This window comes from Danio rerio, chromosome 15, assembly GCF_049306965.1.
Source record: "Danio rerio strain Tuebingen ecotype United States chromosome 15, GRCz12tu, whole genome shotgun sequence".
Taxonomy (NCBI): domain Eukaryota; kingdom Metazoa; phylum Chordata; class Actinopteri; order Cypriniformes; family Danionidae; genus Danio; species Danio rerio.
The window spans coordinates 293,116-319,503 of record NC_133190.1 but is presented as its reverse complement, the minus strand read 5'-3'; the positions used below and the strand labels follow the sequence as shown (position 1 = coordinate 319,503).

The window sequence follows — 26,388 nt, the reverse complement described above, 5'->3', positions numbered from 1 at the left end:
AGCAGATTTATCAGCAGCGGTTTTGTCCTAATACAGGCCATGGCTTACTTCACACCAAGCGTTACTGATGTGCATAGCACTGACAAGCATGCAATCAATCTGATAGCACAAAGTATCATTAGTGTCACTTGTGTCAACAGGTGCTGGCTTGCCGTACACTGGGGGTAAACTTCCATATGGTAGGCTGCAGTCTTGAGTTTATGCATGTGCATAGTACCATGAGTATTGCCTGCTGATTTTCACCTGCTCTGCCAAAGGTTATGGTGGCTTTGGTGGAGGTGCTGGACTCCCTGGTGGGAAAGCAGGAGCTGGCTCCAAGCCTGGTTATCCAACAGGGACTGGTGTGTTATGTCTGAACAATCATATACGAACAATTGTAATATACTAGAGGGTGAATCTATCATAGCATGTAATAAACACTTCCAATTTCACCCCACACTCTCAGAAATAAAAGTACACGAGCTGTCAATGGGGTGGCAAAAAGTCCACATTTGTGTTTGAAGGAGAGGAGTCTGGATGCAGACCTGGTGCAGTTCAATCTAAGATGCATCCAATGCTTTTTAATGCGCTTACCTAACCCCATCCCTAACCCTACCCGTCACAGCGATGTGACTCACTCCATTGAGTGCATTGTGTCTGACATTGCATCGCTGAGTGATGCAATCTCAGCTTGCATCATAAAGGCTGCATCCAGATGCTACTGACTTGAAGGGTCCATATTGCTACCTCAAAAGTATATATTAGTACCTACACATTTTAAGAGGGACACTTTTGTGCTTTTTAGGTACTAATATGTCCCCTTGAGGTATTAAAATGGATCTTTTAGGAACAAATTTGAAAAGGTGCCACCCCATCCTGTGTTTCTGAGAGTGCAGATGCATTACTGCAGTGTAATGTACTGAATGTACAGGCTTGATGATGAAAATGGCAAAGATACTGAAATGGCCATGTTACTCAACACGGCTGCACAGCAGACACACATGAGCACAGCAAATGCATGACCTGTGGCTGACCTGCTGTCCCTGTATGCAGGTGTGGGCTCTTTAGGGGTCTCTGCTGCACAGGCCAAAGCTGCTAAATATGGTAAATATGGTATTAAATTAAATCACAAACCCAATATATCGGTCAGACAGGGACATTAGGATGTTTGGTAATGGTTCACTTCATATTTCTGCAGGTGCTGGCGCTGGTTTGGGTGGAGCTGGAGCCTTTCCTGGTGGTGTTGGTGCTGGTTTAGGTGGAGCTGGAGCCTTTCCTGGTGGTGGTGGTGGATTTTACCCTGGCGCAGTAGGTGAGGATGCATTTTAGTTGTCTGCAACTTCCCCTCTTGAATGGGATTGGGGTTGCTGGGATAGGTTGGTCTATTACAAATAAAATAAACCTCAAAGGCAAATCAGAAGCTCTATTTGCCTTTCTAGATCTTTAATCCTTTTTTTCTGAACAGGTACAGGTGGTCTTACACCAGCACAAGCTAAGGCAGCTAAATATGGTGAGTACACCGACTGATTAACCTGGTGCACTATGAGGTTTATTGCTTTGCTTCCATTCTTATCTCTTCATATTCAGACAGAACTTGTTTTGTGGCAGATTTTTTTTTTTTTTTTTGCTTGATTAATTTTGGTTGTTTTCCTAGGTGCTGTCCCTGGTGCTACTGGGATTGGCGGCCTACCAGGTGCAGGTGGACTGTTTCCTGGGCCAGGAGTAGGAGGTGAGATTCAAATCAGTGCCATTAGAGCTGACAGTAAGTTTATTAGAATGATATAATAGTGCTAAATCTTGTTGTTATTGTTGTTTACCTGTGTGTGAAGGTGCTGGTGCACTCTCCCCCGCTCAGGCAAAAGCTGCTAAATATGGTAAGCATGCATATTAACTGATAGAGCAGGGTTATTTAATTACAACCTAACTCAAACACATTTAAACAAGCTAATCAATGACTTTAGGATTAGTAGAAAAGTACTGGCTGAAGCTCACCGCTAGAGCTAAACTTTGTAGAACAGCAGTGTCAAACTTAGTTCCTGGATGGCTATAGTCCTGAACAGTTTAGTTCCAACCCTGCTCCAACACACATACTTGTTTTAGACAAGCCTGAAGGACTCATTTAGTTTGACCAGGTGTGTTTACTTAGGGTTGGAACTAAACTGTGCAGAGCTGCGGCCCTCGACCTGAGTTTGACACCTGTGCTGTAGAATATCTCAAATTAAGTAAACATTGTCCTGCCTTGATCCAGGAGCAGGAGCAGTTCCGGGTGGGGCTGGGGTTCTACCTGGTGGCGCTGGAGTTCTTCCTGGTGGGGCTGGAGGAATCTACCCTGCACCCGGAGGTAAAAAAAAAAAGAGATAAAAGTATATAAAAAGATATTTGGAGCAACAGAATGTGTTTATGGTTTTAGTAAAGTCTTACATTTTCAATCTTTAACATGTAATTCAGAGTCTATTTTATTGGTCCTGGAACAGCTTTTCTATCGAGACAACATTATCCTATTCTCATCTGTGACCTCAGTCCTATCCTCACCCTCTCACTGTCTAAGATAAATGATTTATTAAGAAAAAGGATGTCTTGCCAAAAACCGCTTGACAGTCAGTCTATTAGAATGATATAGTAGTGCTAAATCTTTTTTGTTGTTGTTTACCTGTGTGTGAAGGTGCTGGTGCACTCTCCCCCGCTCAGGCAAAAGCTGCTAAATATGGTAAGCATGTGTATTTACTGATATACCTGGGTTACTTAATTACATCTAAAGTTAATCTAACCTAAACAAGCCAATAAATGTCTTTAGTTAAAAGTACAAGATAAAGCTCACTGTTCGACTTAGACTCTGTAGAACAATAGTCCTCTTGCAGCAGGACTTAAGACACCTGAAACATAAAATTGGGAATTTCAGATTAAGTGTCCATTGTCCTGCCTTTATCCAGGAGCAGTTCCTGGTGGTGCTGGAGTTCTTCCTGGTGGTGCTGGGGTTTTTCCTGGTGGTGCTGGGGTTTTTCCTGGTGGTGCTGGAGTTCTTCCTGGTGGGGCCGGGATTGTGCCAGGAGCTGGAGGAGTCTACCCTGCGCCAGGAGGTAAAACGAACCAGAAGATGTAATGAGATATTTGGAACAACAAATGTGATCAAGGTTTTAGTACAGCCTATATTGTCAATCTTTGAGGTTTTCTTCAGAGTCTTCAGAGCTTTTCTATCAGGAAAACATTATTCTGATCCTAACTGTAACCTCAATTTAACCTCACCATCTGGATGTCTGTCTTAATGATGCATTAGACTCGACAGTCAGTTCATTATAATGATGATATAGTAGTGATCAATCTTTATGTTGTTGTTGTTTACCTGTGTGTGAAGGTGCTGGTGCACTCTCCCCCGCTCAGGCAAAAGCTGCTAAATATGGTAAGCATGCATAGTAACTGGTGTACCAGTGTTAATTAATTATGACCAAAGTCAAACTCATTCAAAGAAGGCAATCAATGTTTTTAGAATTAGTAGAAATTGACAGCCTCAAACTCACCATTAGATCCAGACTCTGCAGAACAGAGATGATCAACCCTTCCCCTGGAGGTCTACCTTCCTGCCTAGTTCTGCTCCAACCCTAATTGAACTCAACCAAACCAACTAATGCTGCGGTCACACTAGAGTTTGAGCATGTGAGATTCTGTTGTACGGCACTGTGAAAAGGGGTGATTAGACCTTTATGAAAACTAGCGATCGGTCCATACTTTAAATTTCTGTACAGAGAGGTCATGTTTAGATCTTCGATTGGTCTTATGCAATCACGTGATGCGATTTCACAGGTCAGAGGTCACCAAGCTCAAACTTTGGAAAACAGTGAATTGGGAAACTTGTTGTTTCTAGTCTGACACATTAGCATACACATGAATGGAAGTCCATTAGGCAACAAGTGCAGTGTGGCCATGGCTTAAGTAGGATCTAAAGGAGGTAATCACTTGGTAATTAAAGACAGGTGCGTTTGATCAGTGTTGCAGCTAAACTCAGCAGGAAGGTAGATCTCCAGGAACAGGCTTGAACACCCCTGCTGTAGAGTAACGGTCTACTTACAGACACCTGAAATATTAAATTGGGAATCTCACATTGAGTGTTCATTGCCCTGCCTTGATCCAGGTGCAGGAGCAGTTCCTGGTGGTGCCGGGATTCTTCCTGGTGGTGCTGGGATTGTGCCAGGAGCTGGAGGAGTTTACCCTGGAGCAGGAGGTATAAAAGGGTCTGTTTATAGCAATGATGGGCAAACTCAGTCCTGAAAAGCTGGTGTACTTGCAGAGTTTAGCTTCAACCATAATCAAACACACCCGTTTAAAGCTTTCTAATGATCTTGAAGACGCTGATTAGCATGTTCAAGTGTGTTTGATTAGTGTTTGAACTAAACTCTGCAGGACCGCAGCCCACCATATCTCTCTTAAAGAGATAATTGGAACATCAAATGTTGCTCAAATGTTCCCTTTCTGTGATGCTATAGACTTGACAGTACGTTCATTATAATGATGAAATAGTAGTGCTAAATCTTGTTGTTGTTGTTGTTTACCTGTGTGTGAAGGTGCTGGTGCACTCTCCCCCGCTCAGGCAAAAGCTGCTAAATATGGTAAGCATGTGTGTATTAACTGATGTACCAGTGTTATATAATTACAACTCAAGTCAAGCTCGTCCAAAACATAAATCAATGTTTAGAGTTAGTAAAAATGAACAGGCTGAAGTTCAACATTAGATCTAGACTCTGTAGAACAGAGATGCTCAACCTGTTCCTGAAGATCCACCTTCCTGCAGAGTTCAGCTCCAACCACAATTAAATGCAACCAAAACAACCAAGAAGAATCTGAAGGAGCACTTGGTAATTAAAGAGAGGTGCGTTTGATCAAGGGTGTAGCTAAACTATTGAGGAAGGTAGATCTCCAAGGACAAATTTGGACACCCCTGCTGTAGTGTATCAGTCTTCTTACAGCACTGAAGACACCTGAAATATTAAATTGGGAATCTCACACTGAGTGTTCATTGTCCTGCCTTGATTCAGGTGCAGGAGCAGTTCCTGGTGGTGCCGGGATTCTTCCTGGTGGTGCCGGGATTCTTCCTGGTGGTGCTGGGATTGGGCCAGGAGGAGTTTACCCTGGAACAGGAGGTACAAAAGAGTCTGTTTATAGCAATGATGGGCAAACTCAGTCCTGGAAGGCAGGTGTCTCTGCAGAGTTTAGCTCCAACCATAATCAAACACACCTGTTGAAAGCTTTCTAATGATCTTGAAGACATTGATTAGCATCTTCGAGTGTGTTTGATTAGTGTTTGAACAAAACTCTGCAGCACAGCAGTCTTCAAGGACCAAGTTTGCCCATCCCTGGTTTAAAGAGATATTTGGAACATCATGAGATCAAGTCTTAGTATTGTTGTACATTTTCAATCTTTGAGGTTTACTTCAGAGTCTATATTTGTATTGGTCCTGGAACATCTGTTCTATCGAGACAGCATTGTTCTAACCCTTCTGCAACCTCAATTCTAACCTCACCATCTCACTGTCTGACATAAATAATTTACCAGGAGCAAAGTTGTCTTGCAAAAAATATGTTCCCCTTTTGTGATGCTTTAGACTTGACTGTCAGTTTATTAGAATGATCTAATAGTCATCTTTTTTGTTGTTGTTTACCTGTGTGTGAAGGTGCTGGTGCACTCTCCCCTGCTCAGGCAAAAGCTGCTAAATATGGTAAGCATGCATATTAACTGATGTACCAGTGTTATATAATTACAACCCAAGTCAAGCTCATCCAAAGAAGTCAATCAGTGTCTTTAGAATAAGTAGAAATGAACAGGCTGAAGTTCAACATTAGATCTAGACTCTGTAGAACAGAGATGCTCAACCTGTTCCTGGAGATCCACCTTCCCGCAGAGTTCAGCTCCAACCACAATTAAACCCAACTAAACCAACTGAGACGAATCCGAAGGAACACTTGGTAATTAAAGACAGGTGCGTTTGATCAAGGTGGTAGCTAAACTGTTGAGGAAGGTAGATCTCCAAGAACAGGTTTGGACACCCCTGCTGTAAAGTAGCAGTCTTCTTCCAGCACTGAAGACACCTGAAATATTAAATTGGGAATTTCACATTGAGTGTTCATTGCCCTGCCTTGATCCAGGAGCAGTTCCTGGTGGTGCCGGGATTCTTCCTGGTGGTGCTGGGATTTTGCCAGGAGCTGGAGGAGTTTACCCTGGAGCAGGAGGTAAAATGTTTGTTGAGAGATAACTGAACATAAAAATGTGATCAAATCCTTAAGATGCTCATGCATTTCAATCGTTGAGGTTTACTTCAGATTGTATATTTATATTCGTCCTGGAACAACGTTACTATCAAGAAAGTGTTTTCCTAATCCTATCTGTGACTCCAATCCTAACCTCACCATCTTACTGTTTGATATAAATGATTTACTATGAACAGGGATGTCTTGCCAAAATCATGTTCCCCTATCAGTTTTGTAATGCACCTAATAGTCAGTTCATTATAGTTATATAATAGTGATCAATCTTTGTTGTTGTTGTTTACCTGTGTGTGAAGGTGCTGGTGCACTCTCCCCTGCTCAGGCAAAAGCTGCTAAATATGGTAAGCATATGCAAGTACAGGCTAAAGCTCACTATTAGAGCCAGATTCTGTAGAACAATGGTCCTCTTTCATCAGGACTCAAGACACCTGAAACAAAGTTAGGAATCCCAGATTGAGTGTTCACTTGCCGTTATCCAGGTGCAGGAGCAGTTCCTGGTGGGGCTGGGGTTCTTCCTGGTGGTGCCGGTATTGTTCCAGGTAGGACTGGGATTGTTCCTGCTGGACCTGGGATTGTTCCAGGAGCTGGGGGAGTCTACCCTGCAACAGGAGGTACAAAATGTCTCTACTTAGTTCTTGTTTTTAGTATGCTCTTGCATCAGAGTCTATATTTTACTGGTCCTGGAACAGCTTTTCTATCAAGAAAGCATTGTCCTAATGCTAACTGTAACCTCAATCCAAACCTCTCCATCTAACAGAAATTATGTACTTTGGTGTCTTCTTGCCAAAACCCTGCTCCCCTTTCTGTGATGCAGTGTCACATAAATTTGGGCTAAAACAAAACCAATGAGGACATTCTACAAATCATAGAAATCTGTCTCATTTGAGGCCAGGCCAATGATCTGGAACATTTAACATTTCCTAAGAGTCTCAAAAACATTTACTTCTGCTGTTTCTCCAAGGTCTTACACCAGCTCAGGCCAAAGCAGCTAAATACGGTAACGTTTCCCTGCATACAACAGAACTGCACACAGAGATCTGCGATGTTCATTTTGAAAGCTAATGTGTAAACGTTTCCTACATGTGTTGTTCTGGGATGGATGTCCTAGGTCTAGGTGCGGCAGGTGGAGCTGGTGCTGTTCCAGGTGTTGGAGGACTGTACCCTGGAGCAGGGGGTGAGCAGGCACACATATTCAACTTTAACTAGCTTTCGAGGCACTTAGCAAGAGCGCTAAGCAAAATACAACTCTATATTCCTCTCACATGTATCTCCAAAACCCTGAACCTGCGATAAAACCTCACCTCTCTCTTTCAGCCTAAGATGATAGTACTCAGTTCCAGAATTTGCTAACTTTTTAGTTTATCTGTGATCAGTTAAATGAATTCCAGAATTTCGAACTTGACTGAGATTGAGATGTGCGCAGTACAGGCTTAAGTAGACTGGAAGTTTTAGTCAATAGCAAGAACCTGGTGATCTGCTTAGTGAAGTACTGTGGATAGTTGATGTTACAGTAAGTAGTAGTGGTGTTTTGAGGGAGCTGATCCTGAGAGCATCTAGTTATTCTAGCTAATTGAAGGACTAGTTATTATTGTTGCTATTGTTGTTTTGAAAGCCATGCTAGTTGCCATATTGGATCTTGTCCAGCTATGATACAAATTTGGGAATTATTATAACTGATGATATGTAAAAAAAACAGCAGCTAGGTTTAAAACAGAAACCAGCATCTTAGGCTGAAATGTACAGCTTGACCAACATCCCTGCTGAAAAAAACAGCTTAAACCAGCCTAGGTTGATTCGTTTTAGCTGGTCGACCAGGCTGGTTTTAGAGGGGTTTTGGCCACTTCCAGGCTGGTTTCCAGCCATTTCCAGCCTGGTCTTAGCTGGTCAGGCTGGGAGATGACCAGCTAAAGCCAGCCTGCCCAGCTTAACCAGGCTGGGAGCCCAGCCAAAACCAGCTGTGTCCAGCTTAAACCAGGCTGGTTTTAGCTGGTCATTTTCCAGCTTGACCAGCTAAGACCAGGCTGGAAATGGCTGGAAACCAGCCTGGAAATGAAAAAAAAAAAAACCTATAAAACCAGGCTGGTAAACCAACTAAAACCAGCCAACCAGCTTAGGCTGGTTTAAGCTGGATTTTTCAGCAGGGATAGCACATTCACAGCACTTTCACCAGACTATAGTAAGTACTGCATGAATAAATGAGCTGCTCACTGTGTGTAGGAGCTGGAGTTGCCCCAGGCTATGGTTCTGTGGCTGGGCTTGGAGGACAGCTTGGGGCTGGAGGTACCGTACATGTTTGAATGTCCCCATTTCTCACAATGGATGTTTGTCAGTTAAGCTAATTTTGTTTTTAGCATTGGAGAACATTTAGTCACAGTGTTGAATGCTTTCAGGGCTAGCAGCTGGAGCCAAACCTCCTAAATATGGTAAGGGCTTGACTCTTTTCTGTTTCAGCTGTCTTGGCAGTGTTATTCAGCTGTTTGTACATGTGTTGCTCCACAGTTTGTGTTTGAATGTTGTTTGTAATAGAAAATAGTTGTGCTGAGATCATATAAACTGGTCCACTGACTGAGTGTGAATCGAGTATTGATCGGTCAGATATTATGCTTTGTGGCCGCAGGAGTGCCTGGAGGAACAGGTTTTGGAGTACCCGGAGGAGTCCCTGGAGGAATACCAATAACTGGACCAGGAGGTATGGCTGCTGCTTTCTGGAAAGCACAATGATATGAGAAGCTGAGTTTTAGATCTAATTTTTAAACGTCTTTTTGAGGTTTTGAGGATTGTATTATATTTCCATCTCTTCTTATTTCTATTTTTAAGGATACCCTGCTGGAGCCAAGGCTCTTAAATATGGTATTTATAATAGCTGATTAATTCTGTATTAACTAGTGTGTAGGCACATTAATCTCTCTGGCTAAATGTAAAAATACCTCTGTTTAGGTTTGGGAAGTGGTGGTTTGCCAGCAGGGACTGGTGTTGTGCCTGGACTCCAGAGACCAGGTAGGAAATCAGGCTGTGGATGAGCAGAGCTCTGCCACATCTAACAGTTGTTTACACTGTGAGTAAATACAGCAGATGACACGAGACACGAGTGATATGAACAGCAGAGAGATCATTGGGACTGCTTGGATGTGCTTTTTTTCTTCAGTAATTTAACTTTTCCTGTTTTACACTGTATTTAAGCTCGTCTAGACATGCACAAACATTTCTCTGTTTTGTATTTAACATTTGTAGAGTGTGTTGCAAGCCCCAAATCAAACAGCCTGCTCAATTACTGCTGGCTTTGAAAACATAAATCCATTTGGTACTGTAAGCCTGCTATTTGAAACAGATCCGACTTGAATGTTTGAAAATGTTTGAAATACAGCTCATGCTCAATGGCTTGGAACCATGATTGAACTCGTTTGACTCATTAATACATGGCTTCACTGCAATTAAGCTCTCTGCTGTGAAACTATTGGAAGCCTTTTTCAGTGGTGGGGTATAGGAGAAGAAATGGAGAAATGAAGGAAAAACAAGATTCTGTTGCTGAAATTTGAGATGGTCTGCTGCTTTTGCTCTCGACTACTAGTCAAATATTAAATTTAAACAGATATGCATGACCTAAACTACATATTAAAGAGACGTGTGATTCGGAAATGGTGTATCGTTATTATGATTTCTGTATTATTACCTTTTGTTTTTGCTAGTAATATACCTCTTTAAAGGAATCAGCTATGTGACTGTATAGCATTTTAAATTGCAAAGTACATTCTCAAACAAGTTGTAAATCTGTTGTAAGATGTATAATACTCAGTGCCATTTGTGTTGTCAATAGGTTTGGGGGGAGCCCTGGGTGGAGCTGGGACAGGAACTGGATATCCTTTTGGAGGTGAAATTACTGCACTCTCATTCATTCATTCATTCATTCATTCATTCATTCATTCATTCATTCATCCATTCATTCATTCACTCATCCATTCATTCACTCATTCATTCATTCATTAATTCACTTATTCATTTTCGGCTTAGTCCCTTTATTAATCAGGGGTCGCCACAGCGGAATGAACCGCCAACTTATCCAGCATATGTTTTACGCAGCGGATGCACTTCCAGCTGCAACCCATCTCTGGGAAACACTCATACACACCCATTCACACACATAGACTGTGATCATGAGAGTAGAAAGAAAGGCTGAGCTGCTTGAGTGGAGAAGAATAAAGCATCCGGCTGGATTATTGGTGCCAGTGGTGTGGTGTACATCAGCAAGAAGAGCTTTGGTACCCCAGTAGTTAACAATTGTGACTGAGACACATCCAGCAGAATGAAGCGGATGATTTCTCACCAGCACAGGATGATGGATAGAGAAAACCTGTTCCTGGAGATCTACCTTCCTGCAGATTTCAGATTCCTATAATTAACTGGTTCAGATGTGTTTGATCAGAGTTGGAGCTGAATTCTGCAGGAAGGTACAGTAGATGTCCAGGAACAGAGTTGGCAGCCGCTGATTTGGAGAGATATTTAGTAGCTTTCATGAACGGGCATGATCATGGACTGATGCTAAGAATGATATGCTATTCCCACAAATGTGAAACACTGCATGTGGTAATTCATTTCCAATTATGATATAGAGTATAGGAAAGCGTTTGCTTCATTTTGCATATAAACAGATGCCTTCTACATAATGTTAAAACAGATTAACCTTTCCACAGGATATGGCGCTGGAGCAAAACCACCTAAATACGGTAAATGGTTTTAATTTTATTCATAAAAATAAAATATAATTGACTATAAGTCAAACACTCTCAACATCTCTCTGCTGATGAATGCAGGACATCTCCAAGTATTTAATGTTGTGAAATTCCTGCTCATCTGCACACATTGTTGAGTGATGTGCCCACCCGTCAACATCTAATCAATGACCTGTTTAAAAAGTTTTTTGGATGATACATTGCCCTCAGATCTACACTATTTGGCCAAATATTTTGGAGCATATGTCTTTACATGCACATGATGTCCTAATAGGCTGGGTTAAATATGGACTTGACCCTTTCTTTGCCACTGTAACAGCTTCAACTCTTCTGAGAAGGCTTTTCTGTAAGGTTAGGGATGGAATTATTTAAACAGATTTTTCTATAAGTGCATGTGTGAGATCTGCTGGTGTTGGATGAGAAGTCCCGGCTCTAGTTTCTGCTCTAATTTATCTTGAAGAAGGTGTTCAGGTCAAGCCTCACCAGTTCCTCCAAAAACACTCATCCTTGTCTTTATTTGGTCTGCTTTGTGCACTGCTGTGCAGTCATGTTGAGTGGGAATCGCTATCCTCAAACTGTTTCCACAAAGTTGGGAGCAAGAAACTGTCCAAAATGTCCTGGTATGTTGGAACATTAAGGAGCTGAGCCCAAACAACCTGCACTATAACCATCCTTGCACCAAACTCTACCCTCAGCACAATGCAGTCAGGCTAGTTGAGTTATCACGGAAACTGCCAAACCTCCACTTATCCATCAGACTGGCAGACAGAGAAGCAGGAACGGTCAGAGAGCACATCTCTACTGCTCTGGAGTCAGTGTCGGCCTGCTTTGCGTCACTGCATCCCACATTCTGCATTGCATTTAGTGATGTAAGCTTTGGAAGCAGTTGTTGGGCAATGGAAACCCAATCCTGAAGCTCTCTACACACTGTTTTTGAGCTTATCTGAAGGCCACATGAAGTTTGGAGGTCTGTAGATATTGACTCTACTGAAATTTGCGGACTGCACCTCAGCATGAGCCCGCTGAAGCCGATTCACTCATGCTTGTAGAAGCATCTCCATGCCTAGGGGCCTGATTTTACACACCTGTGGCCATGGCAGGAAGGGGAACACCTGAATTCAATGATTTGGAGGTGTGTCCTGAAACATGTGGCAATGTTGTGTATGTCAGAATACAGAATAAAAGCTGTGGCTCTATTTACATTTAATAACATTTTAAAATGACAAATTTATTTCATGAGTAGGTGTGCCTGGAGGAGTGCCTGGTGGAGTACCTGGTGGTGTGCCTGGAGGAGTGCCTGGAGGTTTTTATAGTTGTTATTATTCTTATTTTATATACGTTTTATACAAAAAGCTCTTTTGAATTTTGTTTTTACTTTAACATTGGTTATTAAATTAACCCCTTGAATAAACTAAATATTTAAGTTGAACTGATTGTCATAACAGCGCGTTTCATTAGTGAAAAGTGTTCCCTAAAAATTATTCCCTGAAATGAATTTATGCCATTACAGGGTACCCAGCAGGAGTTAAACCTCCAAAATATGGTGAGACACATAAACATTTTGTTTTGCCATGTACATTTATCACTCTTTACCTTTTAACTTTTACCCAAAATAGTGTAAATAGGGAACACCCACCCGGTCCTGTTCTTGGAGGTCTCTTTACTTGCAAAGTTTAGTGTAACCCTACTTCTACACACGTTTGTAAGTCTAAAGTGCCCCCGAAACTCTTAATGGGCCATTTCATGTGTGTTTAATCAACTTTATAACTTAACTTTGCAGCAAGCTCGATCTCCAGGACATTTCACAGTGAAGATTGTATGTGCCAGTGACCTCTTGAATTGTCAATACGAATCTTAATGATGTTAATACAGTTTGCTACAGATTGAAAAACATGCTAGTGAAACTATGGGCATTGATTTGATTGGTGAGATGTTTGCCTGCAGGAGTTGCTGGAGGTGCAGGCACAGTGCCCGGGGCAGGAGGAGTACCACTTGCTGGAACCGGCACAGGACTGGCACCAGGAGCTGGCGTTGGAGGTACAGTAATTGATTTGACTGACCAACGAACAGATCACAATCAGTTCCAGATAAAAACAGGAGGAAATCAGTGAGATTATTTTCCAATATTTGCAGGATATCCCGGTGGAGTCAAACCTCCTAAGACTGGTAGAGTAGTTCCTAAAACTAAGCTTCACATACTGCATGACTAAAGCTGTCTCTGTGCCGTGCATGTTATTAAGGTCATCTGACAGAACAGAAAGCACTTTCCTCAATTGTCTTGCAGGCGCTGGGATCGCTGGGATTGGTATAGCAGCTCCGGGGGCTACACCTGGTGGCACGGGTATTGTAGTTCCTGGTGTTCCTGGTGGCACAGGCATTGCTGTTCCCAGTGGCACTGGAGTTCCTATTCTACCAAGTGGAAAACCAGGTATATGAAAATAGAACTTCTGCACCAAATGCCAAGAATCACATGAAGTGAGTTGCACTAAAACTGTGCTCTATCCACAGCCAAGCTTCCAACCCTGGCTCCTGCAGGGACGGCCGTACCAGGTAAATACAAAGCAGATTCTGTCTGATGCGTTGGTTCACTCTTCGTTATGTTTCTTTGTTGACATCAATCAGTGAGTGCAAATAATAGTGTGCTAATATCAATGCCTACTACTTGGAATGGTACTAGCTGGGATTAGATTTGAGAGGTTGTGCAGTGAAGAGTTTGCATCTTGGTTCTCCTTCATTGACAAGAATGGGTTGAACTCCATATGGAATAATCCCTTAAACAGAGACGTCACATGTGCTCAGTATGCATGTAAGAGTAGTCCCAACCCAACTGCACTCTGAGGCACCTCTTTTAATCTTTAATCTGATCCGTGCCCGGGACGTAGTATGGAGCGCTGACACAGGTTTAATGAGGTGGGATTTGGGGGTACTCAGGCGCGGTTCATATAACCTAGTGTAAGTACACCCTAAGCAGCAGCTCATCAGCCTGTGGTGTGAAAGCCTTACTTCCAGCCACTGGGGAGAGGGTGACCCCAGCTCTCAAGAGCATAACAATAACAGACTTGCACAACAAAACAAACCTAGGTGACATTGAAGTAGAAAGCCATAACAAGAACAAGACACAAAGGCACAATGAGGACCTCTAGAGGCCACAAATGCAGCACACACGCCACAGTGATGAGGAACACCCAGCAGTGGCTTATTCAGGTAATGCTGCTCGAATTTGACTCCAATTTTTGTCATTGACCACTTCAAATGTAATAATGACTCAATTGTGTTATATTCACTTGAGTTTTGAGTGTCAGATGATAATCTGCAACAGTTAAGGAGAATAATAAGACTAATTATGTTTGCTGTAGGATTGTATCGTATAAGTCAGGGGTCACCAATCTCAGTCCTGGAGGTCCGGTGTACCTGCATAGTTTAGCTCCAACTTGCCTCAACACACCTGCCTGATTGTTTCTACCTAGTAACACCTTGTTTAGCTTGTTCAGGTGTGTTTGATTAGGGTTGGAGCTAAAATCTGCAGGACACCGGCCCTCCAGGAACAGGTTTGGTGACCCCTGGTACAGTATAAGTGATGACCCCTGTCAGCTGGCTGGAATTGTCCCTTTCCCCTGACCTATCAAACAGAGTCAAACACACATCAGTCAGGCTTTAGAACTGATAGCTAGTTTTCTTCGTGCTCTGTGAACTGCAAGAGTTGAAGGTGGATCATGTTGTTTTTTGGCAGGACCGACGGCTATTGTAGGAACTGGCAAGGCCCCTGAGCCCAGTAAGATCTACTGTGTTGCATGTACAAATGTCTCGTCTAAATGTAGCAGAACTCCATTACCATTATTTGCTTTGGTTGTCCATCTAACATTAGTGCTTGAGTTTGCCGGTCTGCGTTTTCTCAGATGTGTTGCTGACAGCCTGTAGCTGTGGTAGGATAACTCTCTGTACAGACCATCAATGCTTCCTCTCTTCAGACAATACACTTAGAACTGAGAAAGATGGTGATCGGTTGTGAGCAGGGACCAAAATTAACTCTCACCAAGTGACAAATGAATGCTAAAATGGGCTTTTGCAGATAAATCATCATAGTGCACATTCAAAACCTCTCATTCTGGCAACCTTCAGTGATGAATAAGCACTGCACGATAAGATCACGCAAGTGTAGAAGACAAAACCTGTCAAAATATCCCTCTGTCATTTAATGAAGTAAATGCCAAATGCACTTCCCTGTCTAGTGAGACGTTATATGGCCAATAATTCTGCTTAATTCTCCCTTCATTGGCAGGTGAGGCAGAAAGTTAATTTTGGATCCTGGTTTCAGTCTTCTCCGGGATGTTGCTGAGGTTGTTCATCCAGTGTTGCTGGATCATTCTCAGGATGCTGTGCCGTTTGCCAACATGCTTCATAATCATATGTTAAAATAGAAAAGTCATGGCAACACATTAGTCTAAGGACTGATTCTCACTAATTATTAAGATATTGACAGTTTATTAATACAGGATTCACCAAACTTGCTCCTGGAGGTCCGGTGTCCTACTAGGTATACTCGAAACACCCAGGCAGGTGTGTTGAGGCAAGTTGGAGCTAAACCCTGCAGGGATTCCAGCCCTCCAGGAGTGAGATTGATGACCGCTGCTATAAAGTATGAACTCATCCCTGATCCTTCTCAAAACCCAAACCCAGCTACTGTCTTAATGACTACTGAGGAGTTTATTGAGGCGTTGGGTTTGGGGTTTGTTAACAGTGAGAACTGTATTTATAAGTAAAGTGTGAGCAAGAAATTTCTGCAAGCACAAGGACAAATGACTTACTCATAAAACACATTTAATAAAGGCTGCGATGTCTTCAGGTCAGCTCAAGCTACATTTATGTGTTTGATAATGAAGCTTGGTCCTGTTGATCATGTCGGTCAGTCATCTGGACTCAAAGGGCAGTGTGTGCTGAGAATGACCCAGACGGGGTCACCGATGGACAGACGAGAGGTTATGTCCACTGTTGTTTCTGTCTGCTGGTGTGTTTGCTCATGTCCGCTTGTAATCATGGCTGTTCTGTCACTCAGGTGGAGCACAGAGAGTGCCCGGCGCTGGTAAGTGCAAACTCACACGATGGCTGAGTTCAGCAGCATCAGAGAGCATGTGATTCAGATCTTCCTGTCATTGAGGAGATCTGCTCTCTCTGTCTCTAAAACTGCATTGCTTTGATACACCACTAGAGGGCAGGATAGAAGTGTTCATATCATAAAATTTCACCTTTCTTATAATGTCATTCATTCATTCATTTTCTTATCAGCTTAGTCCCTTTATTAACCCTGGGTTGCCACAGTGGAGTGAACCACCTCTTATGATATCTAGTGAATAATAATGTATGGTCACCCATTAGGTGGAACCCAGTATGTGTGTGTTCACTGAAAGAAAAATAGTGTGTGTGTGTTTACACACAAACAACAACAAAAAGCATAACCTTTCATGAAATATTGTGAAGTATGATGTAAAGCAGCCGGCGGCGTTATTTGACTGGATGTTTATGTCTGTGTTTGCAGTTCCTGGCGGAGCTTACCCCTATGGCTCAGGTAAATATTAGTTCATCATTTAGTATGGAAACTAATTCAATAATTATCTAAAGGCTTACATTAAGGATTGATAACTAATGTAAGACATACCAAAGTCTAAACCCTGCTGAGTGTTTCCTCATTCATTATTAAGGCCAATATTACGGTAGCGCTGGACCGTCTGGAGTCGGGACTGGTGTTTTACCTGGAGCCAAACCGCTGAAAGCCCCTGGTAAGATCACAGTATTTCACCTTCAGAGTTCTCCAGCAAGACTAGCAGTGCTCATGTGAACACAGGTGTTGAGTTTGACATCCAGGCTGCAGAAGAATCCAGAGGCCACATTAGCCTGCATTAGGTGCAGTTCTGGATGAATGTAAATGCAGTCAGATCCTCTGTAACTGGACATGCAAATATTAGTTTCACAGGAATATCTGCTCCACATGTAAATGTCTATGCTTGGAATCATGTCTTGACCTTACATTCATATTCCCGCACACAAACACAGTGCTCAACATTACTGAACACACACCCGCACTGTAGTCTTCTCTCAGTCTGCCTCTGCTTGACTCTGTGCATCAGGTGTTGGAGGAGCGGGTGGTGTTGGAGGTGTTGGAGGACTCTATCCTGGAGCAGGTGAGACTTCATGCTAAACATCAGCACTTCACATATAATGTTGTGCATGGTGCCAATAATACTGCACGGTAAAGAGAAAAGTGCAAAACCTGAAGCTTTATTCCTGCCCTGTTCACAAGATCTGAACCCAAATCTAAGTGGCCGTCACAGGGCAATGTGGAGAAACCATGACACACTTGTGGACCATGTAAACTGAGATCAGTGCACTGCAGCTGGACTGTGTTCATACCTGCTCATGACTCCTCTCAGGAGTCTCCTGTATTCACACCAATCGTTCGCCACCCTCCCGCTGTGTTATTTCACACAGAAAACTCTCATTATTGCTATGATACTTCCACCCCTCATCAGCCTTCTCAACATCCCCCCTACCTGTCTTTAACTTTGGTATGGTCTCCCCCACCTGGCACTGAACCCTAAGTTTCCCCCAGGCCTAATGAATAGAGAAAGGCTGGTTTGGGTCCCTTCGGGATACTCCGAATAATGAACTCACCACAGATCCTTTCGTCATTAGAATTTCCTTCAATACTCCTTTGTAAACATATTATAATGTAACACCGTTGGGAAATGAATAATACTGATGCGAATGGAGATGAGAAGACGGGAGGAATCCAAATGCCGACAGGTTAAAACAGGAGCAGACAGTCATGCACACATAATCCACAGGGATGGCTGACATGATGCTGATGTTTCAACACGATGTCGAGATCTCGAATCACAGATATATAGAAACACTGCTCTGAAACATTTCGAAACACCCAGGTCACATGACTACAGCCATTCAACAGATCCCTAACTACAAAGGTGTTCTGATACCTGGCAAATCTGCCTCTGATTTACAGGGTCGAGGACAAAACCATCTCCCCGGCTTAGTGCAACCGCTCTGCGAGTGACCTGCGGTGGTCCCGGCTTGTACAGTCATTCAGAAAGTGTCTTTCATTAATTTATGACCAAAGCAACACATATTCAGTCACCAAGAGTTCACTATGTCAAAGCAAAACACACAAGAACAGAGCAATCAAGTGACACATATTAAACGACCACAGTTGCTTCCTCCTGGATTTGAACCCAGATCATCTGCATGCCAGTCAAGAGCACCTACCGCTCCACTAAACCAGCCTCGTCTAGACCACGGGATCTGTAATTCCTCAGTCCGCATGATGGTTTCTTTGTTGAAGTTGTTTAAAAGCAATACCTAAAAGTAACCACTAGGTGTCCCTGTAGAGACGGGTTTGGAAAGGTTACGAAGTTGCGAAGCAGTGTTTCACGAAGCCTCGCTCGCCCCACCACTAATAAGCTCCGCTCACACTGGACTTTCACCTTTTTTTAAATGTCTAATCAACTTGTTTAATCCCGCTCCTTTTTCAAAGCGCCATATGACAGAATTTCACAAGCTCAAACTCTAAAAACAGTTGTCATTAAACTCTTGGACTGTAAATACGTTGTAAATGCGTTGGTGTGTCTTGTCCAGCTGTTGCGGTCATTTCTAATGTTTCTGCCTGTGTTTTTGACCCGTTGGGCTGTTTCTACACTCTGGGCTGGTTCCTTTTTAAAAGGTACACATTTGTACTTAAAAGGTCCATATTGCTACCTCAAATGTATATATTAGTAGCTAAACATTTTAAGAGGAACACTTTTGTACTTTTTAGGCAATATTATGTACCCTTGACGTATTAATATGGACCTTTAAGGGACCGATTTGCACCTTTTGAAAAGGCACCACCCCAGTAACAGCTCCCGTACCTTTATTTCTGAGAGTGTAGAAACAGCCCAACGGGTCAAAAACACAGGCAGAAACACTCAGAAATGACCGCAACAGCTGGACAAGGTGACCTTGATTGATGGGATATGTGGTTTGGAAGGACGCAGGCACACATTTGTTTGCTAGTCATGTGAACAGCAGACAGACAGTAGCAGTAATGTCCCTCCACATGGAGAAAATGCGCTGAGAATAGAGTGTGTGCTGTGGATATCGGGCTGTTGCTGAGTCTACTCCTCTCGCTACAGGTGTTGGACTGGGAACTGGTGGCGTGGGAACTGGTGCTAAACCACCAAAACCAGGTAGGACAACATATGACATTTAATGTCTGACAATACAGACTATAGAGCGGTGTTTTATAAGTGGATCATGCCAGCTGAACTCCAGACATACTCTCTGTGCTCACTCAAGCTTCAGTCGAAGGCATGGCTGACCCGAGAGTGATGTACTGGTGATTGACTCACCCTCGTGATGCTGGAGATGAAGGTGGTGTTGTTCATCAGTACACCACTGCAGATGATTTTAGCTGAGTGTGTGGTTATTGGTGACTATAGTTACAGGTTATTATGAAGAATAAACACCTATAAGCAAGTCCAAATCCGTCCCTTCCTGCACAGAGCGCTGGTTTGGCTTCAGCAGAGCTCAGTGTGTCTTCAGGAGACAGCAGGATGGATGTGGACATGTTTGTTTGTGTTTATTTTCCACTGATTTACATCATACGAGTCACTCGAACAGCACAGATTCAGCTCAGACTCTGCTTTAATGAGCAGATTCACAGGAATCGGTGATTATCGGCGAGCTGTCGCTGGACCTCATGTTCACCGCTGGGGAGCTGTAGAGACAGCGCTGTAGGGATGTCGATGCGCATCGCTCATGTGTACTGGTCGTATTTGAGTTGTGTTTTCTTTGAGGTGTGTGAGCTGTGATTGTGTCGTGTGTATCTGCAGGTTACGGCTCTGTGGGCACAGGATACGCACAACCAGGTGAGACCCGCCATTAATGATGCTGGAAATCCTGACGCAGACATTCATTAGCATATACCTGGAATAAATACATAAGATTAAAGCTTCAGAGGATGACCAGCCCCTCAGAGTCTGCGAATCCTGCAGGGAAATCTGTATATCAGTCGAACGCAACATTAGTGAACCTCCGAGAGGTCCTGTACACTGCAATACTGCTATACACTAACCAACATCACACACACACACACACACAGTAACCACACACACACACATACACATACACACACTCACAGGAACTGCTCAATAATAAACACACAGGCACTGATTCAGGTCCAGGCTGTGTGTGTAAGATGACAGTGTGAAGGATGCGTTCTCATAGTCAGTCAATCCAGTAAATCAGCACAAATTCGAGAATCATTTCTGACGCTCTCAGCTGCTCTCAATGCCTTCTCTGTGCTGCGTTCACTCCTGTAATGCACTGCATGAGTGCTCAACTTCCATATGAATGAACTGAAAACACACACTACACACTTTCATATCAGTTAAAGGGTCAGTTCACACACACACACACACACACACACACACACACACACAAATGAAAGTTTACTCATTATTTACTCTCCTCAAGTGCTTCCTAACCTTTACGAGTTTCTTTATTCTGTTGAACCTTAATCAAGATTTAAAATAATGAATTAATCTTTAATCTTTCTTCAGAAAATCCTAATTTGTGTTTGACATAAGAAAGAAACTGGTAAAGAAATGCAGGAGTGAGTGATCTCCTGTTCATGTGTAAATCTCCATCTCTCTCTTCTCTGCAGGCGGTGTAGCTGCTGGAGGATACGGAGCTTATCCAGGTAATGCTTTAGTGAAATAATAATACAATATATAACACAGTGTCTTCTGATGGAGTTCAGCTTGTTCTAGTGCAGGGCTATTCAATTAGACTATCATGGGGGCCAGTTCATGTAAAGCATGCTAACCGAGGGGCCGGAGAGAGATGACTTGCAATATGAGTGATGACACAACTGCATATACTGTATGAGCCCATATGCTGTGCTTTCCTCCTTAAGACACCCATGCTGGCTTTGTCTACATTTATATATTAATATGCTGAACTTTATAACTAAATCTAGTTTTGATATCATCGGTGCACTGTCTGGAGGGCCGGAACAGATTGCCTCTGAATTGAATAGCCCTGTTCGGTGGTCTTCAGGGTCATTTACACACCATTTATACAACTCCTAAATCAAGAAGCATTTTCTAGACAAGAACATAATATTGTGTTGTTTTCAGAAATAATGAGTCAAAACTAATTGAGTTTCTCCACGATAATCTTGTTTTAGCTTTGAAATAACATCATTCTGCTTCCCCCATTGGCAGGTTATTGAGCCTGTTAAACTGATATAACAGAACACCTGTAGCAGCGTGAGAGCAGCCAATAAATGAACATATATATCCGCTGGCTATGAAAAACACTGAGTTAGAGTGCAAATATCATGCAAAGTATATCTGCATTGTGTTCTCAGCGCTGGTACAGTAACACCTGTGCTCACTTCTGTCAAACACAGCACACTGCTGCATGCTGGACACTGTCATCACAGCAGACAGATGCTCCTGGCTTTGTTATTATTATTATTATTATTATGAATAATAATAATAATAATAATAAAATAATAACAATAATAATAATAAAAATAATAATAAAAATGATAATAATAATAATTATAATAATAGTATTATTGTTAATAATATTATTAGTATTAATATTATTTTTTATTGTTGTTATTATTATTGGTATTTGTATTTGTTTTAATTATTATTATTATTAGCTTTATTATTAGTATTATTATTATTAGTATCATTATTTTATTGTTATTATTATTAATATTAGTAGTAGTATTATTAGTATAATAATAATAATATTAATAATAATAATAATAATAATTATTATTATTACAGATGCTGTTGGTCACAGTTGGCCATTGATCTCCTCACTTAAAATGTTTTTCTTACTCAGAGTTTTTGTCTTGCTTTCAGAAATAAAAAGTCAAAATTAAGTGCTGAACTTCCCTCATTGTCAGATTATCCTGCCTGTTTTAAAGAGAAACTCTCTTCATTTTGACTCATTATTTCTTGAAACAAGACCATATGCTGTGCTTGTCTAGACAATGCTTCTTGATTTAGCAGTTTGTAGATGTTTGGACTAGAACCAAGACAAACTCAGAGTCAGACAGCATGTTCTGCTTTTGTTTCACTGATATTCTTTGTTTAATTTGCAGAGTTAGACTCATCTCTCTCCTCTGTTTCTGTGTTTCAGGAGGATATGGAGCAGGACTATCTCCACAGCAGGGTACGACCTCTACATAACGCACCTTCAGCTTGACATGGTCTTCTCACCTGTGCATGCACTCTTTGAACACTTCATAAGGCTAATACCAGGTTGTCTGTAGATATATAATGATCTTTCACATGTTCTTCTTTCCTCAGCCAAAGCAGCTAAATACGGTGGTGGACTGACAGGGTTCCTGGGAGGAGGGTATCGAGGTACGACAGAATTAATCCCTGCTGCCTCATGATCACTGATTCCTCATGATCACTGCGGTGTTTCTGACGGACGTCCCAGACTATACGCTCTGATCACGTCAGTCACTGCATGGCCTTCTGCTGCTGACCATTACTACAATATACACACATACATGAGTAACTGAAGAAGAGCGATTCCACATCGAACAGACACATTCCTGGCCGTGTAAAATCTGTGGAAATCTGTCAGCACTTTGTTCCAAACCCACTCCGTTTGGCACAACCGCACATGAAAAACTGCAGTCATTTATGGTCAATCATTCAGCGGAGCGATGCTAAACTATATCACCTTCAGTGATCTACTGTGGAGATTCTACCGTCGCTATGGTAACACAACAACTGCAGTAGTAGTTTTGTAGTTGCTATGGTAACAACAACTGTAGTTGTTCGTTAGCAGTAGTAAGCAGTTGTAGTAGTTCTATAGTTTCTATGGTAACATGACAACCGCAGTAATTGATCCGCAGTAATAGTTCTGTAGTTGCTACGGTAACACAACAACTGTAGTAGTTCACTGGAGTAGTTGTTTTGTAGTTGCTATAGTAACAACAATGGTAGCGATTGATCCACAGTAGTAGTTCTGTAGTTGCTATGGTAACACGGCATCTGTAGTAATTGATCTGCAGTAGTTGTTTTGTAGTTGCTACGGTAACAACAAATGTAGAAACTGATCTGCAATAGTAGTTCTTAAGTTGCTATGGTAACACGACAACTATAGTAATTGATCCGCAGAAGTAATTTTGTAGTTGCTATGGTAACAACAACCGCAGTAATTGATCCGCAGTAATAGTTCTAAAGTTGCTATGGTAACACGACAACTATAGTAATTAATCCGCAGAAGTAATTTTGTAATTGCTATGGTTACAACAACTACAGTAATTGATCCGCAGTAATAGTTCTATAGTTGCTATGGTAACACGACAACTATAGTTAGTAATTCCGCAGAAGTAATTTTGTAGTTGCTATGGTAACAACAACCGCGGTAATTGAGCCGCAGTAATAGTTTTGTAGTTGCTATGGTAACACAACAACCGCAGTAATTGAGTCGCAGTAATAGTTCTGTAGTTGCTATGGTAACACAACAACAGCAGTAATTGAGACACAGTAATAGTTCCGTAGTTGCTATGGTAACACAACAACCGCAGTGATTGAGCCGCAGTAATAGTTCCGTAGTTGCTATGGTAACACAACAACAGCAGTAATTGAGACACAGTAATAGTTCCGTAGTTGCTATGGTAACACAACAACCGCAGTGATTGAGCCGCAGTAATAGTTCCGTAGTTGCTATGGTAACACAACAATCGCAGTAATTGAGCCGCAGTAATAGTTCCGTAGTTGCTATGGTAACACAACAACCGCAGTGATTGATCCGCAGTAATAGTTCTGTAGTTGCTATGGTAACACAACAACCGCTGTGATTGATAAACAGTAGCAGTTTTGCAGTTGCTACGGTAACAACTATAGTAATTGATCTACAGTGGTAGTTCTACAGTTGCTATGGTAACACGACTATACTAATATAAACAACTGGCCCAGCACTGTAGTTTTCTGCAGCTATAGACAGGGTCAGACAGAATCTGCGTACATGTTTTGCAATTTCTTTTGTGCGTAATGATTTCAGGAGTGTCATAGCTAAGAACTGCATATATGAAAGAGAAGTGTTATGTTTACAATGCAAATCTAATTAGATCTAATCAAGACTTATTTGGGTAAACAAAGCAGATCTCTCATATTATATATATATATATATACTTAAAGAGAACATGACTTCACGTATTCTATAGCAAATTAATCATTTGAACATGTCACATTAGTCAATAGTATTACTGAAAATAACTTTAAATTAATATAAATGTACACATTTACAACAGTAAATACAGACTCAATGATGGGCTATAAATCTGCAGATTCCTGTGTGAGCTGGTTCGATGTGGGCCTAGCTTTAGCGTATATTATACTTCACTACACCACAGTGAACTGCAGTAAACAGTAGAGTACACTTCAGTCTCTATTACAGCTGATCAGTTCACTGTAGTCAACACTACAGTACGCTGCAGCATTCATTAACACAGCTGGAAACACTATAACACATACAGTATAATCCACATTACGGCTCAGAAACACTGCAGTGTGTACTCTACACATTTTGAGATCAGAACTTGTTTTCCGGATGCTGACGGCTGGCTTGTGCTGTGTTGTTCTGCAGGCGGAGCGGGCTGTCAGGGCAAATACTGCGGCCGGAGGAGAAAGTAGAGGAGCTCTTGAGATGTGAAGTGACCTCAAGAAACATGGTGCTACTGCATGCTCTAGAATGTACTTCCGATACTCAAACCGACCGCCCCATCATGCACAGGTGTTGTTTTGTACTGATAGTATATATTTGTAACAGATCCAGATCCCTGAAAGCTGGAATAACCCCAGTCCTGTTCGTTTATGGCACATCCCGATCATGTCACTGTTCCCTGTCGCTCGCGTTCATTCACCGGCTGCTCGTCTGGGGGCGCTCCCGACACCACACACAGCTCTCCAGCATCCACAGCTCATGGCATTTCTCCTCCTCGTGCTGAATACGCCACTTTATCTGCCTGGGCAGGGCTTCATCCAGAGGAAAATAAACCACAGCAAGAAGAGTTGCATTATGGGAGCTTGATCTCCTTCTAAGAACGTTTAAGTGACTTTCATGAGCGTTTGTAATAGTTTAAGGTGAATTTTCAACATCAGAAGAGCACAGAGCAGAGATCAACATCCCATAATGCAGTTCACCTCCGCTAATAAACACTGAATGCACACACTGTTCATTAGCAGATACTCCCACAGAAATTACTCTGAAAAAACTCAAGCACATCTTACACAGTAATGCGGTCATGGAGGGCTTTTATTTTGAAATGATTTGTTATCAGTGTATAATGTTCATCTCATGCTCTCATAACCATTATTAAACCATTATTAGTTATTAAGGGACTGAAATAAGAGAGGAAAATGTTGACAATAAAAGTAATCTTCAGTGTTTAAGGTTGAAAGACTTGTTAGAGTTGAATCTTCACTTCAGTTTGAGGATGTAGAAGAGTTTCCTGTAATGCTTTGGGTTTAGAGATAACCACCGTGCAGCAATGGCTGTCCAGTCGTCTCTATCACCTGTATGTGTATCTCGTGAGACATGCTCAGAAACGGCTCTTATAGGATGCACTGTAAAGAGTTGACTTCAGAAAAATAACGCAAGTAAAGCCATTGTAACTTGGAGCTGTTAAGTTGACTTGATTTTTAGAGTTATGCCAATTGTACTCACCTTTAAAAGTCAACCAATCCCTTTTTACAGTGTCTGGCTATTTTATCATGTCTGTTTTCAAATAATTATCACAATATTGCATATTTGGTGCTTCATTAAGTCTATTAAATCTACAATTATAGCCTGTGTTGAGTTGAGAGGACACACTGGAGTCTGGAGGAGCAGATTTACTTTAGTGACTGTCATTTAGCGAGATACAGAAAAGCTGGAAGATGAATATAATACAGGTGCACTGGAAAAAGTGATTAGCTTTCATCTTTTTCAATTGAGTACATTTAGCATAACTATAAAAATTAAGTCAACTTAACATATCCAAGTTACAGTGGGTTTACTCACATTATTCTTGTAAAGTCAACGTGTTGTTTTTCAGGCACTTGCTTTACCCTCCTAAAGCTTAGTGGCCACATCCGGTGACAGCACATTTGAGCTCATAAGTGTCTGTTTAAAACACTCGGAATGCTTTATATTCTGTTACAGACACACAGAGTCATCCTGCAACTGTTGTGCAGCACATGAAATGTCCCAAACACTATTTTAACAGTCCAAAAGGGGGGTGTTGTTTTTACTCTCTGATAGTCAAAACAGTCAGGAGAAAGTGTTTTATGTTAATTCAGACCACGAGTCCACATGTATGGACATCACTTTTCTCTAAACGTACATCATATTA

The 26,388-nt window shown here is 41.9% G+C and overlaps 1 protein-coding gene across 1 annotated transcript in view; it reads left to right on the top strand.

The window, feature by feature from the left end:
• The window catches only part of elna (elastin a), a gene marked incomplete in the record, with an annotated part of 55,680 nt that extends 30,888 nt beyond the window's left edge, over nt 1–24,792 (top strand). Inside the window, 45 exon segments of the mRNA NM_001080063.2 lie at nt 141–179; nt 258–341; nt 1,033–1,083; nt 1,178–1,291; nt 1,445–1,489; nt 1,634–1,708; nt 1,809–1,853; nt 2,228–2,320; nt 2,642–2,686; nt 2,910–3,056; nt 3,332–3,378; nt 3,381–3,397; nt 3,400–3,409; nt 4,105–4,195; nt 4,536–4,580; nt 5,007–5,111; nt 5,643–5,687; nt 6,115–6,198; nt 6,531–6,575; nt 6,714–6,845; nt 7,196–7,231; nt 7,343–7,408; nt 8,452–8,514; nt 8,625–8,657; nt 8,852–8,923; nt 9,052–9,084; nt 9,172–9,231; nt 10,049–10,102; nt 10,923–10,955; nt 12,205–12,264; nt 12,472–12,504; nt 12,906–12,998; nt 13,095–13,127; nt 13,246–13,389; nt 13,470–13,511; nt 16,015–16,041; nt 16,495–16,524; nt 16,658–16,735; nt 17,084–17,137; nt 19,142–19,195; nt 19,841–19,876; nt 20,674–20,709; nt 22,173–22,205; nt 22,343–22,399; nt 24,642–24,792. Of these exon segments, the coding sequence (NP_001073532.2) occupies nt 141–179; nt 258–341; nt 1,033–1,083; nt 1,178–1,291; nt 1,445–1,489; nt 1,634–1,708; nt 1,809–1,853; nt 2,228–2,320; nt 2,642–2,686; nt 2,910–3,056; nt 3,332–3,378; nt 3,381–3,397; nt 3,400–3,409; nt 4,105–4,195; nt 4,536–4,580; nt 5,007–5,111; nt 5,643–5,687; nt 6,115–6,198; nt 6,531–6,575; nt 6,714–6,845; nt 7,196–7,231; nt 7,343–7,408; nt 8,452–8,514; nt 8,625–8,657; nt 8,852–8,923; nt 9,052–9,084; nt 9,172–9,231; nt 10,049–10,102; nt 10,923–10,955; nt 12,205–12,264; nt 12,472–12,504; nt 12,906–12,998; nt 13,095–13,127; nt 13,246–13,389; nt 13,470–13,511; nt 16,015–16,041; nt 16,495–16,524; nt 16,658–16,735; nt 17,084–17,137; nt 19,142–19,195; nt 19,841–19,876; nt 20,674–20,709; nt 22,173–22,205; nt 22,343–22,399; nt 24,642–24,688 (2,666 nt within the window).
• Nucleotides 24,793–26,388: the final 1,596 nt, after the last annotated feature.